General features: G+C 38.2%; 2 protein-coding genes across 3 annotated transcripts; one reads left to right on the top strand and one right to left on the bottom strand.

Moving 5' to 3' along the window:
- The first annotated feature begins 2,796 nt into the window (after nucleotides 1-2,796).
- LOC131363261 (transmembrane protein 238-like) lies at nucleotides 2,797-5,036 on the top strand. The gene has a single exon (XM_058405607.1). It carries the CDS (start codon nucleotides 2,883-2,885, stop codon nucleotides 3,402-3,404), a length of 522 nt encoding a protein of 173 aa, XP_058261590.1. The 5' UTR covers nucleotides 2,797-2,882; the 3' UTR covers nucleotides 3,405-5,036.
- Nucleotides 5,037-11,518: 6,482 nt separating this feature from the next.
- Nucleotides 11,519-26,435, bottom strand: foxk2a (forkhead box K2a). Of its 2 annotated transcripts, none has more exons than XM_058405940.1 (9): nucleotides 25,933-26,435; nucleotides 24,442-24,636; nucleotides 18,772-18,913; nucleotides 16,875-17,021; nucleotides 16,518-16,711; nucleotides 16,211-16,413; nucleotides 15,037-15,306; nucleotides 14,711-14,911; nucleotides 11,519-13,343 (listed from the first exon to the last, which is right to left on the bottom strand). In XM_058405940.1, exons 1-9 carry the CDS (start codon nucleotides 26,217-26,219, stop codon nucleotides 13,171-13,173), a joined length of 1,812 nt encoding a protein of 603 aa, XP_058261923.1. In that variant the 5' UTR covers nucleotides 26,220-26,435; the 3' UTR covers nucleotides 11,519-13,170. The 2 variants fall into 2 exon arrangements, with proteins under 2 accessions (XP_058261923.1, XP_058261924.1); XM_058405941.1 differs by having other exon boundaries at nucleotides 11,519-13,340.
- Between the last annotated feature and the right edge of the window lie 451 nt (nucleotides 26,436-26,886).

The following is a 26,886-nucleotide window of genomic DNA, read 5'->3' as shown; positions in this document are numbered from 1 at the left end:
GCCAAAAACATTGGTCAAAATATCGCAGACATTGTCCCTTTTAGAAAAATGGTAATGAGCCGCAAGAGTCGGCTCTGAGCTAAATGACTCACTGAAAAGAGCCGGAATTCCCTCAGTATCCGAACTTCTATTTTCTACTGGATAAAAATCGTGACCGAACATGAATCTTCCATGAATTTGACTCGTGGTATAGATCATTTTTAAAATGCGATCTTTGTGTAATTTAACATGAAACAACAATAAAAAAAAACAGTGCATTAAACCACTCTGGGTAAGGTTTTGATGACTGATTGAGTTTCAAGAGAAGAGGGAGTATTATGGGATATGAAAAATATATCTGTCCATTATTATAGCTGCTCCAATACTGTTATTGTACACACCTATTCACAGAATATTGTCCTGTTTATATTATATGCTTTTTATTAGAAGACTTCAATAATATAAACGAAATATTGCACTGAATCAAACAAGCTGCAAAATAATTCAGAAAATCTTCAGGGTTTTGTTGATGTTCGATAAACGTGCTGAAAAATGTTCAGTGCTAAATAAGGCAAATGTTTCTTTTTTAGGGGTTTTGTGTAGTTTACTACTGCCACCTGCTGCCCATAAAAGATACCTTCGTCTAATGTATTATTGAGACTACAGAGTTAATAGTTTAAAGAAATATTTACATTTTCATTTAATTCGACGAGATTATCCTGAGGCACATGCTAACTAAACCAATAAAAAATGTTACATCTTATGATGATGATGATGAAGATGAAGATGATGATTACACCAAAAATTATATTATAGACTTTACAGCAAAATATAATTACATTATATTATATTCAGAAATAATGAATAAATCAAGCATTATTTTTACAGTGGTGATTATAATCAACTGGTGCATCCCACTGTACTAAATATATAGTATATATTAAAATACACACCTCTAACCTATACAAATACAGACTATAGCTTTTAACCCTGTTGAATGATTTGTCACTGTCCTATGATATGTGACATTGTAGCATATCTTGTACAGGTAGAAATGTATCAAGCACCTCAGATCCCAAAACCACTGTGTCACTGCCCAGTTGACCTTTACCCAACAGTATGCCAACCACCCTATTTAAAAAAAAAATGACACAGATGAAGGTTTAGAATGCTGTGTAAATTAGATAGATAGATAGATAGATAGATAGATAGATAGATAGATAGATAGATAGATAGATAGATAGATAGATAGATAGATAGATACTTTAGTGATCCCGAAGGAAATTCAAGATATTCAGCAGCAATAGAGACAGTAACACAAAGACAGGTTGTAAATTGCACACTGTAAATCTTACAAATAGTCAGGGTTTAAAAGATAGAACATAATCTACACCAAGGATAAGCAACATCCACTATCTTGCCAGTAATTTTTGCTGTGCTGAAAATGAACCATCACTCAGTTATCAGGTCACTGAAGGGGGCCTTTCCATTGTATGAGCTGCATGGAGGCTGGCAATTTATCCATACAGCAGACTGAATACAGATAGTAATTATATAATTATATAACTATATAATAAGTGCACCTGTGGTATGTTTCATGACAATGTAGTAAAATGTTTACTTATACCAGTGATCTTTTGGATGCTCGATTCTGATTTGTCACTCATTTTCATTTTGATTTGTTACTCATTCTGCAATTGTTCATGGTTTCTCTATAACAAGCTACATTTGCTTCACAAGAGAGGAAAACACAGGCTGGTGAGTGAGCAACTATTTATAACTCACACTATATGGCCAAAGATATATGGTGAACAGCTTAACAAAACACGTGTGCATGTTGATCGTCCCATTCCAGATTCTCCATTACTGTTTTAATAACCTCCACTCTTCTGGGTAAGGCTATCCACTAGAATTTGGAGTGTGGCTGTGGGGATTTGTGACCATTCAGCTACAAGAGCATTAGTGAAGTCAGGCACTGATGTCAGGCAAGGAGGCCTGGGGCAAAGTTGCCATTCAACTTCATACTAGATGAGCTGTGGGGTTGAGTACAGGACAGAACACTCACAATCTTCCACTTGGACTCTTATTTCCAGTGAAGGGAAATACATGATATAAAATTTTGTCCTTCCAACTTTGTGGCAAAAGTTTGGGGAAGGACCACATATGTGTTTTGGTGGTCAAACACATTTGGCCATATAGTGTATGTAATGGATGTTTGACAACATTAGATGTAACTGTATTGATAAAAAGTATAATTAATATGATTAAAAATGTAATTGTTGACCAATTGTTAATAAATGCAATAAAACATGACAGAAAAAAAAACAATCAACTGTGTGGTTGATGTTATAGGACCCATCTTATAGCTATTATACAAATTTGCGTCCATGATTACAATACTTATGATCAAATAAATGCATTGTTTACTTGTTTACACCCCACCGCATTCCCGGGATGCAATGCAAAACCTTTATGTAAATCCTATGTAAAGAAGCATTAACACCTACCCCTGGCTTGAAAGGACCCTTTGTTTGTTTATTTTGGTTTTTTGTCTGTTTTTTTTTTTTCCTTTTTGTTCCGTTTTTTCTATTCGTTATCTCTTACTTGATACTCTTTAAATGTATCTTTGGTAATTTGTACTTGTTGCGAGTGGTTATACTTGTACAATTCTGTATATAATTTTGGCATAACAATAAAAAAAAAATAAAAAAAAAGCATTAACACCTAAACTCCTGAGGCCAATTTTCGTCCTGGACAAAGGCGTGGCTTTTACGTGTGTTACGTCATTTTCAAGGCGGGGCTAGCAAACAGGTGTCTGCTCAGCAGGAGTGAGAGAAAGAAACACAAGCTGCTGAGAGACACAAGAACCCCGTGATTTTTCACATGCGACGGTGTCATGCGCCATGGTGCCGAGGTGCATCGGGAGCTGTGTGCCCTTATTCGTGCTCGGAGTGGTTTTTGACGTGGTCGGCTTGACTGTGCTGCTCGTCGGTGCTCTCGCCGATCTGCGCCTGGACGGCCGCTTTTACGGCGACTTTCTCATCTATACGGGCTCCCTCGTGGTGTTCTTGAGCCTCGTATGGTGGGTGCTCTGGTACACAGGGAACGCAACGATCCCCTCGGACGATCTGGAGAAAAACACGCTGGACAATCTGGCGCTGTGGGCGCGCAGATTCTCCACAAGGCAAACTGGGGCCAAATCCACGGAGGGGGGGGAGAAGAACAAGTGCGTGGGTACCCAAGAGCTGATGAATGGGTCCGTGCCTGTGTATATTCACATTCCCACTAGGACGGCGTGGCAGATCTCGGGCATGGAGACCTACGACAACGCAGCTTTCGAAAGAAGCATTGACATGACAGCACCAAGTGGGAAAACAATGGACCTGGATATTCTGAGGAACGGACGAATAGAGAGACTTCTCTGATCAACAAAACTTTATCTAAAACATTCTGGGTTTTTACTGGTTACCTCTGAGCTTTTCTGATGGAGATTTACAGTCATGTTCTGTAGGTTTCTCTCCTCCAGTATCAGTTGTTTGGATCCATGCAGTCAGCCTTTTCTGTACCCTTCAGCACTACATAGGATTTGTTCCACAGGAGCAGCTTCTGTTTACTCAGCACTTTAATATTAATGCATCTCTGGACTTGAACTTGAGTTGTGCTGAAGTTTTTGAACTCTTTTTGGGGGGTTTTAAGTCCATCAAATCATTGTCAAAATCGTAATTGTGTTATTTGTTTTCTTGTAAAGTTCGAAACACACAGTCACATATTCCTCTGCTTAATATGGCAAACGTGAGGGACGTGACATGGCAACTAAAGTTTAGGATTAGCTTGTCATGATGTCTTTAAGGCATAACAATTACTACACTATCTCCACGATGTTTTGGTTGCCTTTAGAGAGCTTACACTCTGAGAAAACAAAAGGATTTGTAACTGTACCATTCCTTGTACCTGGGACGGAAATTTCAAGCATACTATTTTATCTGTATTTCATATATATTTCATCTATTTTACATAGAAAGGTGCATATAGTGTACCTTTTTATGCTTTACTTAACTGGTTCAATTATGTACCTTTGGTAAATATAGGTGTAAGATACACACAAAAGATGTGTCCTTGAGTGTTCCACCCTGTTGACAGACAAAGCTACAGTTAGCACTAGTTGCTTCAAGTGAAGTAACCGGAATGGAAATTTCTGGCTAAGGGGGGAAAATGGCATTAGGAGTGGCTTGTGACAGTTTGATTTTCTACCAGCCGACATTTCTTTCGGATCAAGTAATAAGTTAACTTTTAATGAGGAGTTAATGAGAGGTGAAATCGTTGTTTACACTGGCACTCTAGCTCAGTATCAGCAAAAAACTTTGATGTCCCATTAACTGTATTTTGTAGGTGGAGCTTTATAGTCATGTTCTATAGGTTTCTCTCCTCCAGATCAGTATCAGATGTATGGATTCAGGCATTTGACCTTCCATACCAGCAGTACATGTGAGCCGTTCCAGAAGAGTGGCTTGTGTTTACTCAGCACTTTTATAGTTGTGTGCACATACTTCAGAATGATTTCTGGATCTTATTATTGCATCTCTGGACTTGAATCTGAGTGTGCTGATTTTTTAACTCAAGCTGTTTCTGGGCGTGTGTTGTTCATTCGAGGTATATAATTAACCAATAGGTTATGGCGTACTTTGTACTCAAAACATTTGCATTAGTTTCAAGTGTAATAAATGGAATTCAAATGCCTGACAAGATAAAAAAAAAATGGAGCTGCTTGCGACAGTTTCATTTTCTACCTTTGTACAATCTTTCAGATTGTAGTAATAAGTTAACTTTTAATAATAGTTATGAGGTGAAATCAGTACGACTCTGGTGTTCTGTTCTGTTTTACAGGTGTCTTTTGGAAGATCGACACTGGTTTTCACAGAAATCAACTGCTTTTATTCAGGGAACGGTGTCTTAATATTGCACACTGATGCACAGATTCTTTTTGTATGTTCTTTAAACAGAATATTATTTTTATGGCTGATTGTATGTGAATATCTGTCTATTTGAATATATCTTTAGGAATTAAATATATTTTATATAAGAGAATGATGTGGTGTGTTTTAAACTGAGAAGTTCCCAACCTGACTATATTTTTTGTAAAAGCAAGCATAATACTGATAATACATCATTAATACATTATTTTTTAGAAATAACAAGAATTTTAAAACTGATTATGAAACACAGAAAAATATAATTGATTCTTTCATACTTACATTTCTAATAAGGAAATTCAGAACAGAAACTGCTAACTATAACGGCTACTCCTAAAAGATCGCTTTGAAACAAGTTATGGTGATTATACCTGGGGGGCTAAAATTAAAAAATGTATTTCTTTGAAATACAATGTAGAATGGCATGATGCTTTATATAATCCTGCTAAAAAAACAGGTTTAAAAAATATTTTGTTTATTTTTTAATTTAATCATTGGTATAGTAAGGCTTCAGAGTCAGCACTTCAGAAAAGTTTTCTGCAGTGGAAAAGTCTTCATGAAAGGACTTTCCTATTTCCCAGGAAAATGGTAAGGTAATGACTTATTTAATGTCTAATGGCTTTTGCTGTGGCTAGTCAAAAATGTTTTGGAGCTTTACTATCATCCTGAATAGAGTCTCCTTCATACTTTCACACTTTCATGAAACACTGGGGGTTTTTTTCCCTGTATGATTTTTCCTGTTGATTAGCATGATCCCATATTCAAAAATCAGTAATGGCAAAATCTCAAAGATAGTTATAGATAAGATAATTCAGAGTTGATATGACTTTAATATTACTATTACTATTGAATTATTCTATTCATTATTAATTAAACTATTATATAATAGTTAACTTGATCTACTCACTTAACTTGATGTTTGTTTGTTTTTTTATATTTATTTAATTTTTGTACACATTCACATGGCTGATTAATGTATATTTCTAAGGAAATTAATGGGCTTTCATTTTTACAATGCCATCTGAAATTCAGGGAATGATGGTTAAATGCAGAAGTTTTGTGGTTCTACAGTGACATACGGTGCTTTTGCAAGGCACATGTATGCTCTAAAATACTGGCAAAACAGATAAGAATATTCAGTAGAAATATCAAATAATTTTCAGTATTTATGAGATTTATATCTGAATTGAGTCTCCTTCAAAGTCTCTCTTGTGTATGTTGCCATGGAAGAAGCGTTACTATGGGAAATATGAACTACATCCTGGTAAACTTGGCATCTGACATGTAAGAAAACAGGTTTTCCATGAGGCACACCCCATTGCTTTGAAAACAGTCATTTGACCCACGTCTTTCAGATAACACTATTACATACACAAAGCAGGTGAATAGACGCCTCCACTGGAGACAAGCCACATAAATTTGGGGAATGAATGTACCTCAGGCTACCGATTCTTTGTTTTAGTCAGTGAAAAGTTTTATTGTTAAACTGTCATTCTGAAAAGCCAATATTCTTATTCCGTTTTGATTCTCTATAGTGTTACATAACTCCCTTTTATATCAAAATCAGCACCAGGAATATTTTTCCAACCACACAATTTGAATTGCATTGGCCTAATTTATGAGCAGTCGTAGATGTTGCTTGCTAACTAAAGGAACGCTTTGTTCTGCGGGTTGTTCTGTATACTGTAAATAAGACCAATGCTGACTCAGTCAGTTTTAATATCCATTGCTTTATAAGCATTAAAGGCACCCCTGACAAATCCTGCATCACATCTTTGTGGCAGGTGCGTGTTATTTTGTTTTGCTTTGTTTTTTCCCGAAAAACTTGGTTGGACTTGCAGGCTAGATTTCCTATACACATCAAACATGTTACACAGGCGTCTAGATATCCAGTTCCAACACCTCTGAACAGGGCAACATGACACCACCAACTGCGCAGTGCCAGAACAGGACATTTAAGACGAATAGTGAGATCAAATTGTGTCTGACTGGACGTACAGCAAACATGCCCTGCATTTATCCTGATTACCCTGAACATGCACATTTCACAGTTTCATATTTCAGCAGCTTTACTCGCATATAGACTTTCTTTCCTGGTCAGAAATTCAAGCATTTAAAGAGATAATAATCTTTATGTTATGTACACGATTTCATAATAAATATTGCTTCATGCCAATTCCTGTATTGCTTAGCAAATATTACGTTAATACTGAAGTTATAGGTTGGCTCTAGTCTTTTTATATTGGATCCCTACCAAATCTGATGATGCAGGAATCAGGTGCTGTCTCAAAATGAAGCGTAATATTTTGCCAATGAATAATTCAGAGCACCAGGGCGCTGTAGAGTGTAACAGGAAGACTCGTCACTGATGCCTTCAGGTTTTCTCTGCACAAGGCTACATACCTAATGTACTCTGCTACCTATTGTGATGGGACTGAAACTGTATGTACTTTTCTACTATGAATACAATTGTATCAGTTTAATTACAAATTCTTATCGGTGAGTCAGTGAAATCAGTGAGCCCATGTGTAATTGTGTATATGGCAAGCATAAAGTAATTATTACTGACTTTATCTCCTGTGTTTGTATTTGAGGGGGTGTGGCAGAAAGGTGTGGAGACATGAGGAGTAGCAAAGTTGCCTCATAGTGTCAGGGTTCCCAGTTTGACCTTGGGCTTGGGTTACTGTTTGTGTGGATTTGCACGTGTCATTGTGGGTATCCTCTGGTTTCTCTGAGGGTGCGGCTCAATCAGCTCCCTAGGTCGTGAATCAGTATATCATGCACACAACTTTGGCAATGGTAAGGACTCTGCCTCATTACACACTGGGACATATTCATGACTCAGTTTCTGGTGACATTCTAAATTCCTATCAGTCACCAATGTAAAAACCTAAACATATCAAACATTTAAATTTTCTGTCATATACATTTGTTAGCTTGTTCACAAATGTATATGACTTGTCATGGTACCTCAAGCAGGATCAGAGCTAGTAAATTTGTTAAATTAAAAGTCATTAGACTCAAACTATATATAGAACGTCAAATAAAGTTAAAAATCGCTAATATAAGTAATCATTTGAGAGCTACAACAATAATAACAAGCTACATACATTTGTAGGTGGAGTTGGCTATAGAGCTGGGACAGTGCAGAAAATATGACATAATTTACAATGAGGGAACATAGTAAGCACTGGTAGTCCCTGGTTTTTGCACTTCACTGTGGGTTTTTTAAGGAAGTAAATGTTCAGGATTTTGCAGTTGAAAGAAACAGCCCTTAAAATGACCAGCTCCCTGATCAGTGTCCTGAATACTGAACTAGGGCACTGATTGAGACAACCTGATTTCCTCTCACCTCTAAAAAAAAAAAAAAAAAAGGCAGTGTATTGTTTGGCTATGTTAAGTTGCCCCTAAGGCATGAATGAGCATGGAATATAGTGTACTGTGATGGCATTCCATCTACAGTTAACTCATGTACAGTGTTTGAAGGGATAGGCTCCGGATCAATAACAATCTTGATCATGATAAAACAGTTCCTGGAGATAAATGAATGAACATTCATTGTTTTGCCTGTTAACAGCACAGACTGCTACTATTCACTTACTCTCTACATATTGTTTATTCATGCAAAGCAACTTACAGGTTAAAAATCTTCATAAGAAGATGAAAGGCTGTGGCTTTGGGATCTAAACTCACAACCTCCCAGTCAATACAACAGACTCCTGACCACTGGGCTACTTTCTTAGCCTATCTAGAAAATATTTTCCTTCCAGTATAATAATAATAAGAAATGTGTAATTATTACAAGTGAAGCAATATAAATTGCAAAAGACTCTGAAGGTCACAGTAGTTGGCAAGCTGCCATGCTTAAAACAAAACTAATTTGCTTGTCTTTACAAACTCATTTAAAGCGTGCCAGTTTTCTGTGCACCGTATAATTCATCCAGTCATGAGAAACAGAATCGGTGATGCAGATATCCATAGTGTGTTCCAGTATTGTCAGACAAAGATGCCATGGAAAATGTTATGCTACCTGAAATATCATCCAGCCTGACCAATTTGGCAGTGGGTCCGTGATAGTCTGGAAAGGAATATCTTTGGGGTGTCACACAGACTTTTACACGCCAGCCAATGGTACACTTACTGCTGTTAAGTACTTGGATAAAATCAAACCTTACGCTGGTGCAGTGGGCCCTGACCTCTGCCCAGCCTTCAATCGAAACCATTCAAGAACCTTTGAGACGTTATGTATTGGTGCCTCCCAAGCCACCTAGAAGCGTCACAGACTGTCCAGGAACGTACTGATGCCCCGAGATCCTTCAAGTCAAAATCTGCCATCTCATCAGGAGCATGCCTATATAACCCCTGGCAAAAAGTATGGAATCACCACTCTTGGAAGATGTTCATTCAATTGTTTAATTGTGTAGAAAAAAAAAAACATCACAGACATGCCACAAAACTATTCTCATTTAACATTCCAACCTTCTGGCTTTATGAAACACTTACAAAAATAAAAAAAGAAAGAAAACTAGTCAATTGCAACTGTTTTTACAGATCAAACAGAGGAAAAAAATATGGAATCACTCAATTCTGAGGAATATATTATGGAAGCACCATGTCCTTTGCAGTTCTAAAACAAACAGCTGTATCCAATTACATCTGTTAATGAGTCTGCAGTTAAAAAAGAGTGCTTGCACACCTTAGTGAGCTGTTGAACCAAGCTGATTGACACAAATCATGGCTCCAACACGAGAGATGTCAGTTGAAACAAAGGAGAGGATTATAAAACTTCTTGAAGAAGGTAAATCTTCACGGAATGTTGCGAAAGATGTTGGTTGTTCCCAGTCAGCTGTGTCTAAAATCTGGACCAAGTACAAATCAAATGGGAAGGTTGTAAAAGGGAAGCATACTGGTAGACCAAGGAAGACATCAAAGTGTCAAGATAGAAAACATAAAGCAATATGCCTTGAAAACAGAAAATGCACAACAAAACAAATGAGGAACAAATGGGCAGAAAGTGGAGTCAATGTCTGTGACCGAACTGGCAGAAATCGCCTAAAAGAAATGGGATATACATATAGAAAATCATTAACATCTAAACAGAAAAAACAAGGTTTCAGTGGGCTAAAGAAAAGCACTCATGGACTGTGGATGACTGGATCAGAGTGATATTCAGTGATGAATCACGAATCTGCATTGGGCAGGGTGATGATGCTTGAACTTTTGTTTGGTGCCGTTCCAATGAAATTTATAAAGACAACTGCCTGAAGAAAACATGCAAATTTCCACAATCATTAATATGGGGTTGTATGTCAGGTAAAGGTATGGGAGAGATGACAGTCATTACATCCTCAACAAATGCACAAGTTTATATTGAGATTTGACCTCAATCCAACTGAAAATCTGTGGTGGAAATTAAAGAAAATCTACGACAAGGCTCCAACCTTCAAAGCTGATCTGGCAACTGCAATAAGAGAAAGTTGGAGCCGGATTGATGAAGAATACTGTTTGATAGTTTAGTCGATAGTTAAATCCATGCCTCAGAGAATTCAAGCTGTTATAAAAGCCAGAGGTGGTGCAACAAAGTACTAGTGGTGTTTTTGTTTGGTGATTCCATAATATTTTCCTCAGAATTGAGTGATTCCATATTTTTTTCATCTGTTTGATCTGTAAAAACAGTTGCAATTGACTACAGTTTTCTTTCTTTTTTATTTTTGTGTTTCATAAAGCCAGAAGGTTGGAATGTTAAATGAAAATAGTTTTGTGGCATGTCTGTGATTGTTTTTTTTCTACACAATTAAACAGTTGAATGAACATCTTCCAAGAGTGGTGATTCCATACTTTTTGCCAGGGGTTGTACATTGTCAGGAGTGCATACAGGCCATATACACTATTGACTAACATTATGAGTTGCCATGATGAAATCCATTCGAGTTGGATCGGCTTGTATTTGATTTTTCTTTTTTCTTTTTCGGTGTGATTTTGAATCAAGCCCTCACTGGGTATTGATATTAGTTTCCATTCACTATTGTCACACCATTTAGTTCACAACAAATTACAAAATGCATAAATGTAAATATTTTTAAACATTTCATTCAAGATCCTTTGCGTGACTTCCCTTAATTTTTTGAGCACTGTATTGTTACATGATTCAGTTTAATAAGCCGATATTTGAATTCACTTACTATACATGTAATGGTAGACTTCTTGAAATTGGGCTTGCTTTCTTTTAACATTAAGGCTGATCTTACTTTAATTAAAGATCTTTTTGTTGTTGTTCCTCCATGCAATTATTTGTTGATTCTGATGCCTTATCTTCATAAATATTTGTAAAACTAACACTTTATTAAAAATATTTTAAAGGTTATCTAGCTTTTCACAGTGCAGGATATTTACACAGCTATATCTGGACTATCGCAGCTATATTTATACGTGCAGCTGTCAGATGATCATGTGTTCTTACAGCGCCCTCTAAAGTAAACATTCCTAAGTCTTCTCCAGGTTCAGGCTAGAATAATCAGCTCATTTTCAGCCTTTGTAGGAAAAACAACAAAAACAATCGACACACACCATTAGAACAGAAATTATGGAGCTTTTAATTTATGTAAAAAATGCATTTACCCACTGAAGCAGAACAACATCTACCACATATTTTTTCTTGTGGAATACATCTCATTCGAGCCATCTCTTTCAGCTGTTCGAACATAAAAATAATAATAATAATAATAACGGGCAACTGTCAACTGTAACACAAAGTGAACACAGCCAAGGACATACTGAAAACATAAAAGGGTCAAGGGAGTAAAGGAAATAGCATTTAATGAGTTTTAAGTGCAGTGTGGTCCGAATCAAAGCAGATTCTTCTTGGTCTCCCCCCCCCCCCATCTCTCTCTTCCTTTTTGATTCCTTTCTAAGGAACCAGTTCAGGTACAGTATATGCTCTCTACACAATTTCATGCAAGCTCTGATGAAATATTTCGGTGAAATACAAATGGAAGTATATTCCTTATTTCATAGGTTATCTGTTAAAATATGAAAAAAAGCTCTTGAGGAGGTGAGAAACAACATTTGGATTTGTTTCAACTGAAATAACACAAGTCCTCTATTAATAGTGTTTTCTTTGAGGAAGCAATTACATTCACTTCTATAAATGTACGAGTCCATGTTTTAAAAAAAAAGCGAGAAAAAGGTGTGATAAATGCCATTGAACTCACTTTAGCACTGTTTTTGTTGTTAAATACCTGTGCTGTGGAGAACATAAATACAGACAAATTATATCCTAAGATACACATGTACAACAAATTACTGCATATCTACTAAGGACTGGATTAGGTAGGTCGACATTGAGCGAGGCTAGCTGCCATGATAGAGGAAAAATCTCCTCATTCTACTTTTGCTGAAGAGAGTCGTATTTAAAAGAAAATGAAAACTCATTTAGTTGCCACTGTGTGCAGGTTCACAGCTTAACAACCAACCTCTTTTTTTTCTTCTTCCTTTTTTTTTTTTTTTTTTTTGCTATTTGGCAATTTCTTATGTGACCTCTTTAAATTTAACCCATTTTCTCAGTATATTTAACAACTTGCTGGATACGAAGGACGTGTGCCTATAATTTAGATCTACTGCATGTACAATATAAATCCATCAAAAGTTATGCTACGGTTAAGGTAAACCATAGATGACCAGCCTATATGGTGTAATTACCTGCATACACAGGAATGTTTGGATGTTACCTGCTGCTTCCTGAAATTTAAAACGGACTCGTTATATTTCCAGCGTGTTAGGCTGCCAGCTATTCGTCCAGAGAACGCAAAATCCATATCGCAATCTCTTCACCTTCAAGTTCTGCCCAGAGGTAGAAGAGATGGGGGCATGGACCTTCCTGCTAAGTTTGATCTAAAGTACATTTCGTAGCTTTAAGTACACTATATCAATATATGTATGCATATGTCAGTGAGTACTTAAATATTTTTGCTAAAAAGGTCTCCTGTCATTCTCTTGCCATCCACTTCTAGTTGTCCTCCTCACAACCTCATCACGTCATTCTTCACCTTTGCACATCATGCATGTGTCTGTGCCATCTTTAAATCACTCTTCTCTCTGCCAATTTGCTTCTCACTTTCCAGTTTGGCACCTTAGACTGAACAACAGATAACGTGGGTTTTATGGTGGGTGTGGTCTCAACTAAGAAGGGTTTGTGAGGTTAAAGGAAAGTGACGTGGCAGCTCTAATCGGTGGTGTCCCTCTCTGCTGCGGCGGGAACGGCCCCCGTGTCCCCTCCGTTATCAGCCTTGAGCCGTTTGGGGTCAGGCTGCTCGGACTGGTCACCGTTCTGCCTTTTGGTGGGCAAAGAAGCTGACGCAGAGGCGTGAGTGGCCAGCATGTGAAGAGGACTGGCTACTGGGCACAGAGGAAAATACAACAAAATTAATTTTAAACAATTAAAAAAAAGAATTTTAAATGTCCATATTATTCTGAGATGCCATTTTTATAATATAGTCCTTCAAGGATTTTGCAGGTCTTTTGTGTTTTGTTGTGGCCAATAAAGTTTATTTTACAGTTGTGCTTTTTTTTTTTTGCAGAAAACGAAAGTGTACTCCAGTTCAATGAATGTGAAGTGAAGAGAGCTTTGGCTGGATTTCTGTTATTACATCACATTGTAATTTTGAAAATTTGCAAGCCCCTTTGAATATTGCAAGTTTGCTTAATGTCTATGAATGCAAAATCCTGTGGGGACTGATTATATTATTTATTATTTTGCAGTTCTGGATGTCATGTGTTGTAGAGAAACTATTCACCCTATGGTTATAAACAGAGAGAACCTAGTCGGGGTAGTAATTATGTAATTCTATTCTCACTACCAGCTGTGTGTAATATTAATCCTAGGGTTCTCCCAGTGCTCAAGCTTATCCTCTAGCAAAGTTTCTGAAACAGTTAAGTCAAATGGCCTTGAAAACACAGATGATTAATCTGACCTACAATCTCAAATAAACTTTAACCTTTCGGCCAATAATAGTTTGACATGTATATTATAGATAATATAACTAAGCAAATACACATCTGCAACAACAACAAAAAAAAAACAGTTCTGCATCATTGTGGTAATCTTTCCTAGGCTGTTTGCCTGCAGTGATCATGCTGGGTAATGAGCCAGTTTAACAAACAGCAGTAGAAACAGTCAGTCTGCCTAAAGACGTGCACAGGGTCTCTTATTTGATAAAGATGTTATAACTATGCACCAACGTGAAATGGTAATAAGCCTAAGCTTTCAGTTATATGATATTGGGGATACCTCTGGCTGTCACATAATTCAAACAAATATCACTTTCACATTGCACAGATGGCAGCAGACAAAGTTTTAAAATGTTTAAATGGCCCTATAAAAATGCATCAGCAACAGGAACAGTACAGAAGTGACTGAAATAATCAGCGATTACTTCTGCACTGGTGCATATGAGAATAGAGGTCAGCTGAGTGAAGAGATGACAATGAGGCTCATGTTTAAATGCGACTCACGAAAAAGTGACTTTTACCTTGCATAGAAAACCTCTCTCTTTTCACATTGGGTGCATAAAACTTTAAAGTACTAGAACATTCCATGTGATTGAGATGCATTTAAAAAACAATTTTGGTCCAGGAGTCTATATTTGAGCATGTGCGGGGTTTTCCCATCCAACACACAATCTTTGCATCTTTTGCAGTGCTTTATGCTCTTAAAACTCCTGTATAGCATGTGTAAAAAAAAGAAACAGGTGCAGGTTCCTTACCAGTGTTTGTTGATCCTTGGATTGCAGCCACTACATGTGTGCCGTTTTGTGTGATGGCCTTAACAGGAAGCTGATGCTGTCCCAGCGGTGCCTGCTGCACTATAGTAACTGTCTGTATGGGAGTGGCTGCAGACGTCTGAAGGACACGAGTAGCTGCACCTATAGAGGCAGTTGTGATGGCAGGCACAGGTTCTACTTTCACTAAAAAAGAAAAAAAATAATATAGAGGAGGTGAATTGATCTTGCATTGTTTAGCACTAAACATTGTTTACAACTACTTCAATGGCAATTTACATTAAATGCGATGTCAAAATTCAAGTGCTCACCTTTGATCTCTTGGTGATCCCCATTCTCCTGTGGTTCTGTTTTGCACACAACTTTCTCGTCTGGTGTGCGTGCATTGGCTGTAGCGAAGCCCGTAACGGCAGTCACTGAGACGGCTGGGATCTGGTGCACCACATGGAGGGTCTGCATGATGGGCTGCTGGGAGGTGGAGGTGGTGACTGGTGTAGCCACGGCATAGCTCACTGGTTTGAGGCTCTGTGGGAGCTGCTGCTGGACGGTGATTAGCACAGGCTGGCTGGAGACTGGAGAACCTGTGAGAGAAACAGTATCAACTTCAGCTCAATGCCAGTGGTGGCTAAGGATAAACTACATGCATCAATTTGGAACAAAACTGCCTAATAACCTTCAACCACAAAAATAAGCATAATTTAAAACCCCTTTTCAATATTTGACACAAAATAAAACTCTGTCTGTTTTTCTTATCTGCTGCTCTTTTTTAAATATTAAAGAAGGAAATTGGCAAAAAATCAAAAACAGCACCACTACTACCATACTGTGACAGTGTTGCAACCTCACAGCTCTAGGGACCCTATACCAACCCTGAGCTCAGGTTACTGCCTCTGAGGAGTTTCTGTACATGTTTTTGCTGTGTCCCCTAGGGTTTTCTCCCAACTTGACTACACTAAATTGCCCATTGGTGTGAATAAGTATGTGTGATGTCTTCATGTGTGCATGGTGCAATGGATTTGCATCCCAATCACAGTGTATTCCCAGCTCATGCCCAGTGTTCACAGGACTGGCTCCAGAGCACTGTGACTGAAGATGAATGAGTACCTTTTATTGTTCCTTTTTTTTTTTTGAACCATGGCATGGTAGCTTTCATACTACATCTGTGTCTCTATATTTATACCTGCCTTATATGCATAGCCATTTTTACAGCCACATTTGAGAAACTGGCTCCTTATTTACCCAACATATTATTTGCAGAAAGCCTAGGCAAGTTTACATTAATAAAATCCTTTCCACATAGGTTAAGGGAAATATGTTTTCTTAAAGCAGACATGCCAAAGAAGATTATAGTCAATAAAACCTGTTTTGGCAGTTTAACAATTTAACTGCAGCAACATCAGACAGATTTTCTCTGGCAGCCACACATTCTAAATCTTTAAAACGCAAAAAAAAAAAAAAAATTTCTACTCATTGCTGCAGACGCACCTGATGTGTTCTGTGCAAAGCGAGCCTCTTGGATGACTGCTAATTTGGGCTGAACTGCAGCAGCTGGAGCAGAGGCAGAGGCAGGGGAGGGTTCGGGGTCAGTGGGAACAGGAGAGCCTTCTCGTGACAGGCTATCCGGAGTCTGTACACCACTAGAGTGGGCTGACAGTGCCCCCGTGTGGTTAGGAGAGGCTGGGGCACTCCTGGAAGAAAAATAATAAAAATAAGACATCATTAAATTCAATAATAAAGCATTAGAATTTATTTTGATGGAGAGTTAGCTTCAGGGGCCTGTGGCTTTGAATACCGGGAGGACTGCGGGCCGAGTGGGGTCCTGAAGCAGGGAACACCACGAGGCCTTCTTTTACGGAAGGCCTGATCCATCAGCTTGCCCTCTGTGGAGGGGTCTATCCTCCAGAATGAGCCTTTCCCGGGCTCTTCTTGAGATCTGGGCACTTTGATGAAGTAGCGATTTAAGGACAGATTGTGGCGAATAGAATTCTGGAAGGAAAAAAAAAAGAAAAGAGGAGACAATTAATATGTTATCTATACTCTTCTAAGCAACATGAGGTTATACAAAAACAAAATTAAACGGATTGGCAAAACATGACATTTTAAAAAATACTTCAAACAGAAATTTCTCAAAAGGTCAGTAAATACTAACCTGCCAGCCCTTGTCTGCAGTTCTGTAGTATGGGTAGTTTTTAGTGATGTGGGTGTAAATTCCATTCAGTGTGAGCTGTTTATCTGGGGCCATGGTAATCGCTTGGACAATCAGTTGGGCATACGAGTAGGGTGGTTTGGAGTCATCCTGTTGTACACATACAAAAGAGGAATGCATCATATTTTTATTTGTTCATTAAAGTATACTGAAAAAGTACACTTGCTTTAAAACAGGAAGTAATTAGAATGGATTTTGCATTAGTCTCTGTGTCTCAAGGTGCCTATGCACGGTTCTGCTGCAGAAAGACTGCATACTAATGCACACCATGTGGTAAACAGCTTTGTATTCCTTGATGAAACCAATGATGCAACTGCAGATTTCATTATGACATTTTTCTATGAAAAAGGACAAAATTGCATCAGAGCTCTGCTGAAAAGTCCAATACTGCAGATTATATTGTTTATGTATCCAGTGAGTTACTGTAGTGTGAACACTTTAGAAAGAATGAAAGATAACTGTTCATCTGATTCTGTATGAGACAAAACCAGATTATGTTTAAAACAGCATCAGTTAATGCTTAAAGCCGCAGGGAACTTGAATCTGTGACAGCTTTGAATTAGACCAACATCGGTGCCTTTACAACATCTCCATTTCTCCCTTTCAACTGGGTAACGTTCATCTTGGGTATAGCTACCCATCATTCGATAGGCTGTATATTCAATATGTCTGTATCAAACCACATACGTTCAGCAGACACCGTAAAAAAAAAAAAAAAAGCAGACTGTGTGTTATACTGCTTATAACTAAGTGAGGTCAAATTAATATTTAAACAAGTCCACACAAGCTTCGGTAAACCTTTTCTTTATACTGAATAAGACGTGACTACAGGGGTGTCTGCTTAGCAACCTTTTCCACAAGAGACACTGGTGTACTAACTTGAGACAAACAGCAATGCCTATAGTCAATGCCAAAGCTTACCACAGTCTAGTGTATGGGAGCATTTTGGCATCCTGACAAGTTAGAGACTCATAGGCAATGACTGGTAGAACGAAACCTTACAGTGTGATTCAATCCAGGCGAGAAAAATCACCATGGCAATTGGGAACTAAATATCTGGTAGTGGAGAACACAGGGTTCAAAAACAGGTCCAAGTCTACAGAGAGCTACGTGACTGCGATCGCAGCTAGCTAACAGCAGAATAAATCCAGACATCCCACCCAGAACGACACCAGAAAAAGCTTCAAATGTGTTACATTCTACCTATCTATCTGTTACCTCATATGATGCTAAGGGTCTTGGGTGTGCATCAAGTCAAAACTGTCCTTTTTTTTTTTTTTTTTAATTTACTGTACTGTAATGTTGAACATTTTAATCACTTGAAAACATCACTTTCAGGCAAAGGCTCATATTCTCTGTATTGATTTACAAGAAATCTGTTTCACTCCACTTGTTTTGAATATTGCAGCAAACTAGAAGTGTGTTCATTAGAATGAGGTTTGAAGTATGGAGTCAATCAAGCAAATGCTGCAATATTTGAAGATGCTTGCAATTCTTCATCATTACAGCAGTTTTGGGCCATGTGACATCATCAGTCAAGGCCTTCAAGTCACATTTGCAAAAACATGAGAACAACAATCAAACAAAAACAAAACTCAACGATATCAAGTTTGTCATCAATAAAATATTCAGGAACTGAAGAATCTTTGTCCAATACACCCTGTTTCTCAGGAAATTCATTATAAAAAGTGTTTTTTCCACTATTTCTACATTTATTTCTCAAATATGCAGCAGTTACTCTCTGGATTTGTCTGTGGGTGTGACATTATCCACAATGACTGAGACTCTAGTGCTAATCTTTTTACTATTGGTCATCTTTAAGCAAGAAGAGTTGTCATACCTTCGGACTGTCTCCTCCAGAGGCTTCTTTATCGTTTTCAGACTGCGAGTTGTCCCCTATGAGCTCGGCTGTGAGCCCACGCCCTACTCTGTAACTGGACAGTCCCGCCCCTCGAGGACTGGATGGACATGAATTTGCAGCACTTAGGAAACAAGAAGACAGAACAGAGAGATTTAAAAAATTTATACATTCTAAACACCGCTCTTAAAATGTATTCAGTCCCGTTGCACAACAATGCTTAGGTTTGCTAGGATGAAATTGACCACCGAATCACATGACTCACATTTTGTGCTGGTATATTGAATCCAAGGTTATTTATGCGTAACAGCACATCATTTCATATCTCAATATCTGGTTGCATGTCATTTTAAATTTATTCGAATACTGAATAAATGACCATCTGATGACTGTGCAGCAGTAATCATCTGTTCCAGTCTGTTTTCATGTGCTGAAGATTGAACCAGATAAACAAATATGTTGTCCTGGATTTCTGCCTCAAAGCCTGTTTACCAAGACAATGCGTCATCTTTACGTCACATGATCAAGCCCTGTTCAATACACTTTGAGACAGACTGACATGATTTTTAGGCAGATTTCAGAATTTCTCTTACACTAACCCTTGTAATCTTAACAGAGAATTGCCTCGGTAGACCCATCGAGAAAGAATAACTTTTTGTTATGTTTGCTGGTAATTTTTAGCTGAATTTGCAGGTAGCACTGCACACCTGGTGGACTGAACTGCTCCTCTAAACTTGAATATATTCAAATGTACAATCCGGAGGAAACATTCGTCAACATTTTGATTCAAGTGCAAAAATGGCAAATTGTCAAAAACCCAGCCAGGTATTTCTGCAGCGCACTGGTTCATCAAGCCACAGTAAAAATGAGGCACAATGTTTGTAAATAATGTTTGTCGTGTCACAGGAACACTCGCTTTTTATTGTCTAGAATAGAACAGCCATTTTAAAGTCATATTAAATATCAGTGAAACTATAGCCAGACCAGGGTATTTTAAAGAAGGTCATTCAACTAAGCTGACTTCTTGACTAAGCAAAACACTTACAATCATACAGCTGAACTTATTCTGTGTGAAGTGTAATGCTTTATTAATGCTGAAGAATAATTACCAATGAGCTGTACAGTACTTCATGCTGATAGTCTTTCATGTAAAGTCGGTAATGGAGCCAAATGGAACAGGTAAAGAAGCTAAAGCATGTCCATAACTACAGTACTGTTGTGCATTATTAATAGCTTGGCAATCCCTGAGCAGCAATAATTCACCTCTTAAAAAACCACAATGTTTCAACCACAGTGTATAAGGTACAGAGCCACAGCTGGGAGCTGGAACAGATTTAGCCGTACCAATGATATGGACAGCATCCATACCAACATAATGCTCTCTAATCTTCATTAAGTGATGACTCGAATGTAGCCAAATATGCTCGGATTTGTAAAAGGTAATGGTGTAACGGGTATGAAGCCTAAAGAGAGTCAAGAATTCATTTATATTAAAACGACACGTGAATTTATACAGGAGTCAGAAGTAGGACATAATCAACACAAAATGCAATATCCAAAAAAAAAATGTCATACATTAATTGACACTATCTATAAAAACCCTGAAAAAATTTGCAAGTAGGCTAACACATCTACTGAGATGTGCGCATGTACAGTGAAGATATCACACAGCAATGTGTTCAGGTCTCTTGAAACACTATAAATGGATCTATGATAAAGTAAATTACCTGGCTTCAGAGAAGTGACTTCACACTGACCAAAATGCAGCAATGTTGTGTGTCTATTGTGACCATCAGGTACAACAGCTAAATTCTCCTTCATTTTGACTTATTGTTTATTGTAATGGGGGAGTGAGGTGACTATTTGCCTCAAAAATCTACAACCATGTTGGGGTTTTTGTCACATTTGAAACTTAAAGATTGGTCTTGCTCCACTTTTCCAGGTCCCGGAGCTTTTTTCTACAATCTAGTCATCTGAGGTAACCAGCCCAACTACTGCCATGTAATCAGCACCAAATCTTAAAATCTTAATCAATTTATCATCACACAGTGCTGTACAATCACGGGTACCAAAACAATCCAGACCTGGGCTGAGTATGGAGCCTTGGGAAGATCCTTTACTTAGAGACAGCTTATAAGCAACTTTCACATGCTCACTAATAATTATTGAGGGAATGGCTGCATTTAATGCAGAGCTGTCATCTAATAAACTGTACCTTCTGCTGATATATATGGGCTGTGATACAATCCAATCAGTCGTTCAAGCAATATTAAAGAAACGTTACAGGACTTAGGCAAGAACACGGAGATGTTCTAAAAGTTCTAGGCATATAGTGTTTATTATTATTATTATAACGAGGGATTATAAATGTCCGTAAGAACAGCAGTAAACTGTTCCATGAGAAGTGATGTCTTGTTGGACAGTTTCCCAGCCAGCGTACTCGAAAGAGCCTTCTGCCCTTCAAGCACCGATAAAACTAGATTGGTTAATTTGCTGAAATCAGTAAAAGCAAACCAGTGGGCATTAGTATTCATAAATTCAGGCAGTGCATGGTTACCCTCTGCCAGCAACTCTGGATTCAGGTTTATAAGGGGCTAAAGTGATTAAAATTTTCCACATGTTAGCCTTGATAAAGCACTCTAATTCATATCTGGCCAGTTTGTACCTGGCTTGGTCCAGGCATCATGTGTACTTTAAGCTTAGTGGTTATGTCCAAGATAAGCCAAAGCTTTTTATTCTCTGAAGACATGTAGCAATACAGAAATTCTTCTAAAGGAAAAAAATCCCAATCTGTACCCCGAAACATCCTTGGAGAACAGCATCAGTTGACCAAGACCAGATTTGTTTTGTTTTATTAAATCTAGCCCTCCAAGTGAACACTAGCAAAAAAAAAAAAAAATCTGATGACTGATCAGATAAACAAAATAAATGCTTTCTTAATATTATTAGCAAAGCAGGCCAGGAAATTATTTCCTGTTGTTGGATGTGTAACAAAACTGAATTAAATTACAAATATTTATAGTCAAAAACTACAAATCACATATGCATGAGAATTTTCAAGTTTAAATACAAGATCAGTGTGTTATTAAAGCTACTGAAGAGTCAGCAGGTGGGTGAATATAAACAGGATATCTATGTGGGTTTCCTCCCATGTCCCAGAAACATGCCAGCAGGTAGACTGGCTACACTAAGGAGCCCATAGGTGCGAGTGCACATGAGTGTGCATGGTGCCCTGTGATGGACAGGCATCACATCCAGGGGTTGTCCCTGCCTCCTGGTGTTCCTAAAAGAGGATCCAGACCACCACATCCCTGACCAAGATAAAGAGGTTCATTCATCTTCAGTAAAGATACAAACAATTTCTGTATAAGCTATAGATAGTATTACACTGTGTTATTACCCATTAATAAAAAAAAAAAAAAAAAAGCTTGTTTTATTAAGTGTCATTTACAAAACAAAAAGTATTGCAATGGAATAACATCAAAATAATGTCTACAAAAAACGACTTTCAAACCTGCTCAGGTAGCAGTACAAAATAGAGGCAGTCATTTATTTTATTATTATAGTGTCCTGACATTTCTGAAAATATCTGAGGTCTTGTCTTAAAATGACGTGGACAGTGGTGAGAGCATAGGATCATGTAGATGCTCAAAGAACATATCCCAATCAGCAGCCATTCTTTGGCAAAGACAACAGGGTTGACACGGACACTTCTGATTGTTTTAGTGCACATTAACTATCAGGGTGTGTCCCAAACACTGTGGACCCACATCTAATGTCGGGACATAATATATAATAATCGTAGGAATAGAAAAAAAATAAAGTAGAAATAATAAAAGGCACACTATTACATTAGCTATTAGTTTCTGCCTATTTGTCATCCAGACTCTATAATCTATATTTGCGTTTGATTCTATATTGTATCAGTATAATCATTATCGATCAGGCCTAATCCAGTTCATCAGCTTGCTCTTCACTGCAAGTAATGTTTAAGATGATTTGTGATTTATGCTAATCAGCATTCGCAACTGAACTAATAATGTACATAGTGTGGAAGTCAAACATGATGACTATATGCTGCTGTCTCAAATTTAAATGACTTAATTTGTTAAATTATTTAATTATTATTTTTGGATTTCAATGCATGTCACATGAAATTCTATGATAACTATAATTTGAGATAAAATGGTAGGATAAAAAAAATTGTTTTAATAGGTCACATAACATTTAGAAGGGCAACATGAACCTAAAGCATCAGTATTTTAATTTTATACAACTAAGCAACTGAAGGTTAGGCTACCACACAACTGCATTAGAGATTTCATAACTGCTCCATAAAATAAATTCATTAAACATAAAATATTGGTCAGTACGCAATTACTGACTCATAACATGGTGTGAATGTGGACCATCACATGCCTTATCTAACATATTTCCTGCTTTCTTCCTAATTGTGTGCTAATGTTTGCCTGCAAAATATGTTTTTAATACATGTTCGGCTGATTTATTTAGAGATTTGTTCACAGCTTTAATAAAACAAGTTTAGGCTTAAAATAAAGACTCCCATCTTGTGCAGGCTCTGTGACTACACATAGATGTTCCTTCCTAATAAGAAACAGCTGCAAAGCCAACTGTCTAAATACTGAGACGATTGCGTGAAACACACTTGAAATACGTTTTTGTTTACATCACCGGCTCAACCTCAAGTCCACCCAAACAAGCTGTGTCCAGGTTTCTGAATAAGCAAAAGGCAGTTGTAAAAGCTCTCATCGATGACTGTTCCCACTCCCAAAAGCATACTCAATGAGAATTTTCCTCATGAAATTCAAACGTTACTACTATGAAAATCCTAGCAGTCAGACGCACGTGGGTGCATGAGCATGTCGCAGATGAGGCATTAAAAGTTTTTAAGAGGCATGTAACAGTAATAACACAGTGAGGTAATAGTCCATTGTCTGCTGCCTAATAATAAGCTCCCCCACTTTTACTAAAGTAACCACAGTCCCATCTAATTGGATCTGCTGGCTGAAGACTGAAACTAACAAATTAATAAGTATTTTAGCAAATTCATAAATTTACCTAGATAAAATTAAAACAGACCTGAAGTAAAAATATCCGCTAACAGAAGCGAATGTGCATCTTTCACAACCCCAGACCTTTCCCTTTCAGTCAATTATCTTCTAATTCATGCTGAATTCATACTTCAGTCTTACTGATTTAACAAACAGCAGAAAAGCATAATTTTCTAAATGTATCCAATATCACTGTAGCTAGGGGTTAGAAATAATCAGTGCTATAGCTAAAACAGATGTTGGCACATTTGCCACTGGTTCTGGCTTATAAAGCAACCATTCAGTAAGCAAACATTTGACAATTGACATAAGTATGTTAATATTCAAAAATGCAGAATTTGGTTCACTCATAGTAACATGCTAAAAAGCAAAACTTGTCAATGAACAGGTAAATTCTAATTCTAAAATGCTGCAGAAAGTTTCGAAATCTTTCTCTCCAATTCTACCAACATAGCTTGAGTGGAGCAGGACTCTCCAATCGGCTGCTCTTGAGAATCATCAAAATACCAGGATTTTATTCCTTAAGAGCAACACCGCACATGAAGAGGTGCTGAATATGAACATGGAGGTGATGATGTACCTGATTGTCCCTGTGGGAGAGGGAAGAGGACTCATCAGGTGGGCAATGTTATCTGGAATGTTGATGGTCAGTGGTGAGATCTGAGGCTGGACGGCTTTCACGGGGGACTCTGCGGCGTTCTTCTTATCCTTCTTGTTGCTGGACAGGGCGGTGAATGTGATCTTGATGTTTGTGCTGGGGAAGCGAAATGTGCACCTTTAAAAGAAAAGAGGATGACATTCATGGGTCATTTGGACCTGGTCTCTGAAGAGACATGCAGGGAATAGCATATTTTGCAATGACATAATAAAACCACTTGATCTAATATAAAAAAAATAAAAAAAGCTGGACCCTTACTATCATCGAGACTCAAAGTAGTAGAGAAGTAAACAAGGCACAAGCCCAATTGCCAGGCAGTAACAGAACCCACAAGCATCTGTAGTTTATATATGGATACAAACATGACCAGCTTACATAAGGCATATTTCTTTTTTTTTATTAACACAAAGATATATTTGAAGCATTACTAAATCTTTATAGACCACGCTGAGACTGGCTTGAACTGAATGACATTTGGTGCACTTCATGCAATTCAAAACAAAAAATATTGCATGGCCAAAGTATTTGTAAAACGTGGGTAAAAATAACATGTCACGTAGTTAAGACTTGTGGTTTAAAACAGCCACAGGGCTTTACTCCATGTTCAACATTTTTTAATGAAATAAATGACTTAACTTTCTATTGTGAAACTGTGTCCTCAGGTATAACAAACGTTTTAAACCAAAGACAACTTTTGAAAGGTGTAAATAAATAGTGCCATTAGATTGGCTTTGTGGAATTCCTAAAAGTAAAACTGATATCTGACTGAAAATCTCAAATTATAGTCTCCAAGTATAACTTGTACAGTAAGCTGTGTTGTTATAAGCAATGCTTCCTATAGTATGGATACACAAAGTCCTGATATTGCTTCAGCGTTACAAGAATTATTCACAATACGCGAATACCCTCTACCAGCAAAATTAAGCAGAAAAATGACTGAAGTTGTAATGATAAAGTCTTGGGCACTGCATTTGTTTATATAAAAACACAATAATGCAATCAGATACCGAAAAAAATGCGCACAGATGAGGAGCTGAAAGGGTTAAAGGACAGGATGTTGCCCTGTAGCTAATCAGTTTTAGCCGTTCTAGTTGAAATAACTCATTATCTACACCATGCATATAGCTACAAACGCCTGCCTTGAGAAAACTATACTGTTCCGAGGGATGTGTGCTGTAGAAAATTCGTGTAGAAGAAAGCCAATGAAGGGGCAAGTGAGCGTTAGCCAACATGCTAAGCAACGCTGGTGCGGCTTTAGCAGGAAACATGAGAGACGTGTGTTGGTCCAAACAGACACGTGCTGCCGCGCAAAACAAAACAAAAAAACCCGCGGGGCAACCGTGTAAAATGCGTTCAGCCGTGCATACAGGGCTGATTTGAATCTACTGCTGTAATAAGCACTGGTGGTCTTACACTCGGGGAAGCTGGAGAGGAGGAGCCCCGCGTCTCTGAAATACCCCGTCCACGAACACCCCGTTTTTGCCGAGGCACCGCAGGTAGAAGTCTCCGCCGCCGGCGCCGTCCTCACCCGCGGTGAAAATCTCGAGGTGTCTACGGGAGATGAAGCTCGAGTGGCCCATGCTCACGTCCACCGAGCCTTGCGACGAGTTGCGGCCGATGGTCACCGAGCGCTTCTTCATCAGGTACTCAAATTCTCGGCCCTCGAGCCGGGCCACTGCCGACCCCGACGTCCCCGCCATCTTTTTTTCTTGGCAATAAGTCTTTTGACGTTGGTTTAAAATGACGAGGCTTTTCAGTGGGGTGCTCGTGATGACTTTTGTTGTGGGTGTACAAATTTGAAAAATTTGGCTTTGGGGGGGAATCAAATCGGAGGATGGATATGAAAACGGAGGAGCGTGCCAGTGCGGGGACAGCGGCTCCAACCCACCGCCGCAACAGAGAGAAAGAGGACAGGATAAAACCGAACCAAACAAACAATGGGGGCGGGGCTAAGGATGACCGACAGCGCGACGGACCAATCCCGTTCCAGATGATGTAGGCGACGCGGCTTTTCACCGGTTAGAGCTTGAACAGCGAGCCTGTGAGTGTGTGTGAGTGTGTGTGTGAGAGAGAGAGTAATGTGATGGGTTAGGTTGCACTTCGAGCCTGACACGCATGTTAATGGTGTGCTGTAAGAGACGGATTGGTGAGATTCAACTTCAATGCATTGAGAAGCCACTTACTTTCATAAAATAAATCTGGGCTAAACGACTACCACGTTACAACGATCTGGGTATTAAAAACTAATCACTAATGTCACACCATGTAATGGGAGATTCTTGTCCTGTTTCCTCAAATACACTAGTAATGTACAGTCTGATACCAGAAGGCTGCGTTACAGTTTCCTGTGTATAAAACAATGTTACT

The sequence above is a fragment of the Hemibagrus wyckioides genome, linkage group LG13 (assembly GCF_019097595.1).
Source record: "Hemibagrus wyckioides isolate EC202008001 linkage group LG13, SWU_Hwy_1.0, whole genome shotgun sequence".
NCBI classification, from domain to species: Eukaryota; Metazoa; Chordata; class Actinopteri; order Siluriformes; family Bagridae; genus Hemibagrus; species Hemibagrus wyckioides.
This window is presented reverse-complemented; position numbering and strand designations above follow the sequence as displayed.

Coding starts and splice junctions, on each gene's coding strand:
- foxk2a (XM_058405940.1), bottom strand. CDS start 26,219: ATGGCGGGGACGTCGGGGTCGGCAGTGGCCCGGCTCGAGGGCCGAGAA. Junction 18,914..24,441: donor TCTCCCACAGGGACAATCAG/GTACATCATCAC, acceptor TTGTTTCCTAAG/TGCTGCAAATTCATGTCCAT. Junction 17,022..18,771: donor CTGGAGGAGACAGTCCGAAG/GTATGACAACTC, acceptor TGTGTACAACAG/GATGACTCCAAACCACCCTA.
- LOC131363261 (XM_058405607.1), top strand. CDS start 2,883: ATGGTGCCGAGGTGCATCGGGAGCTGTGTGCCCTTATTCGTGCTCGGA.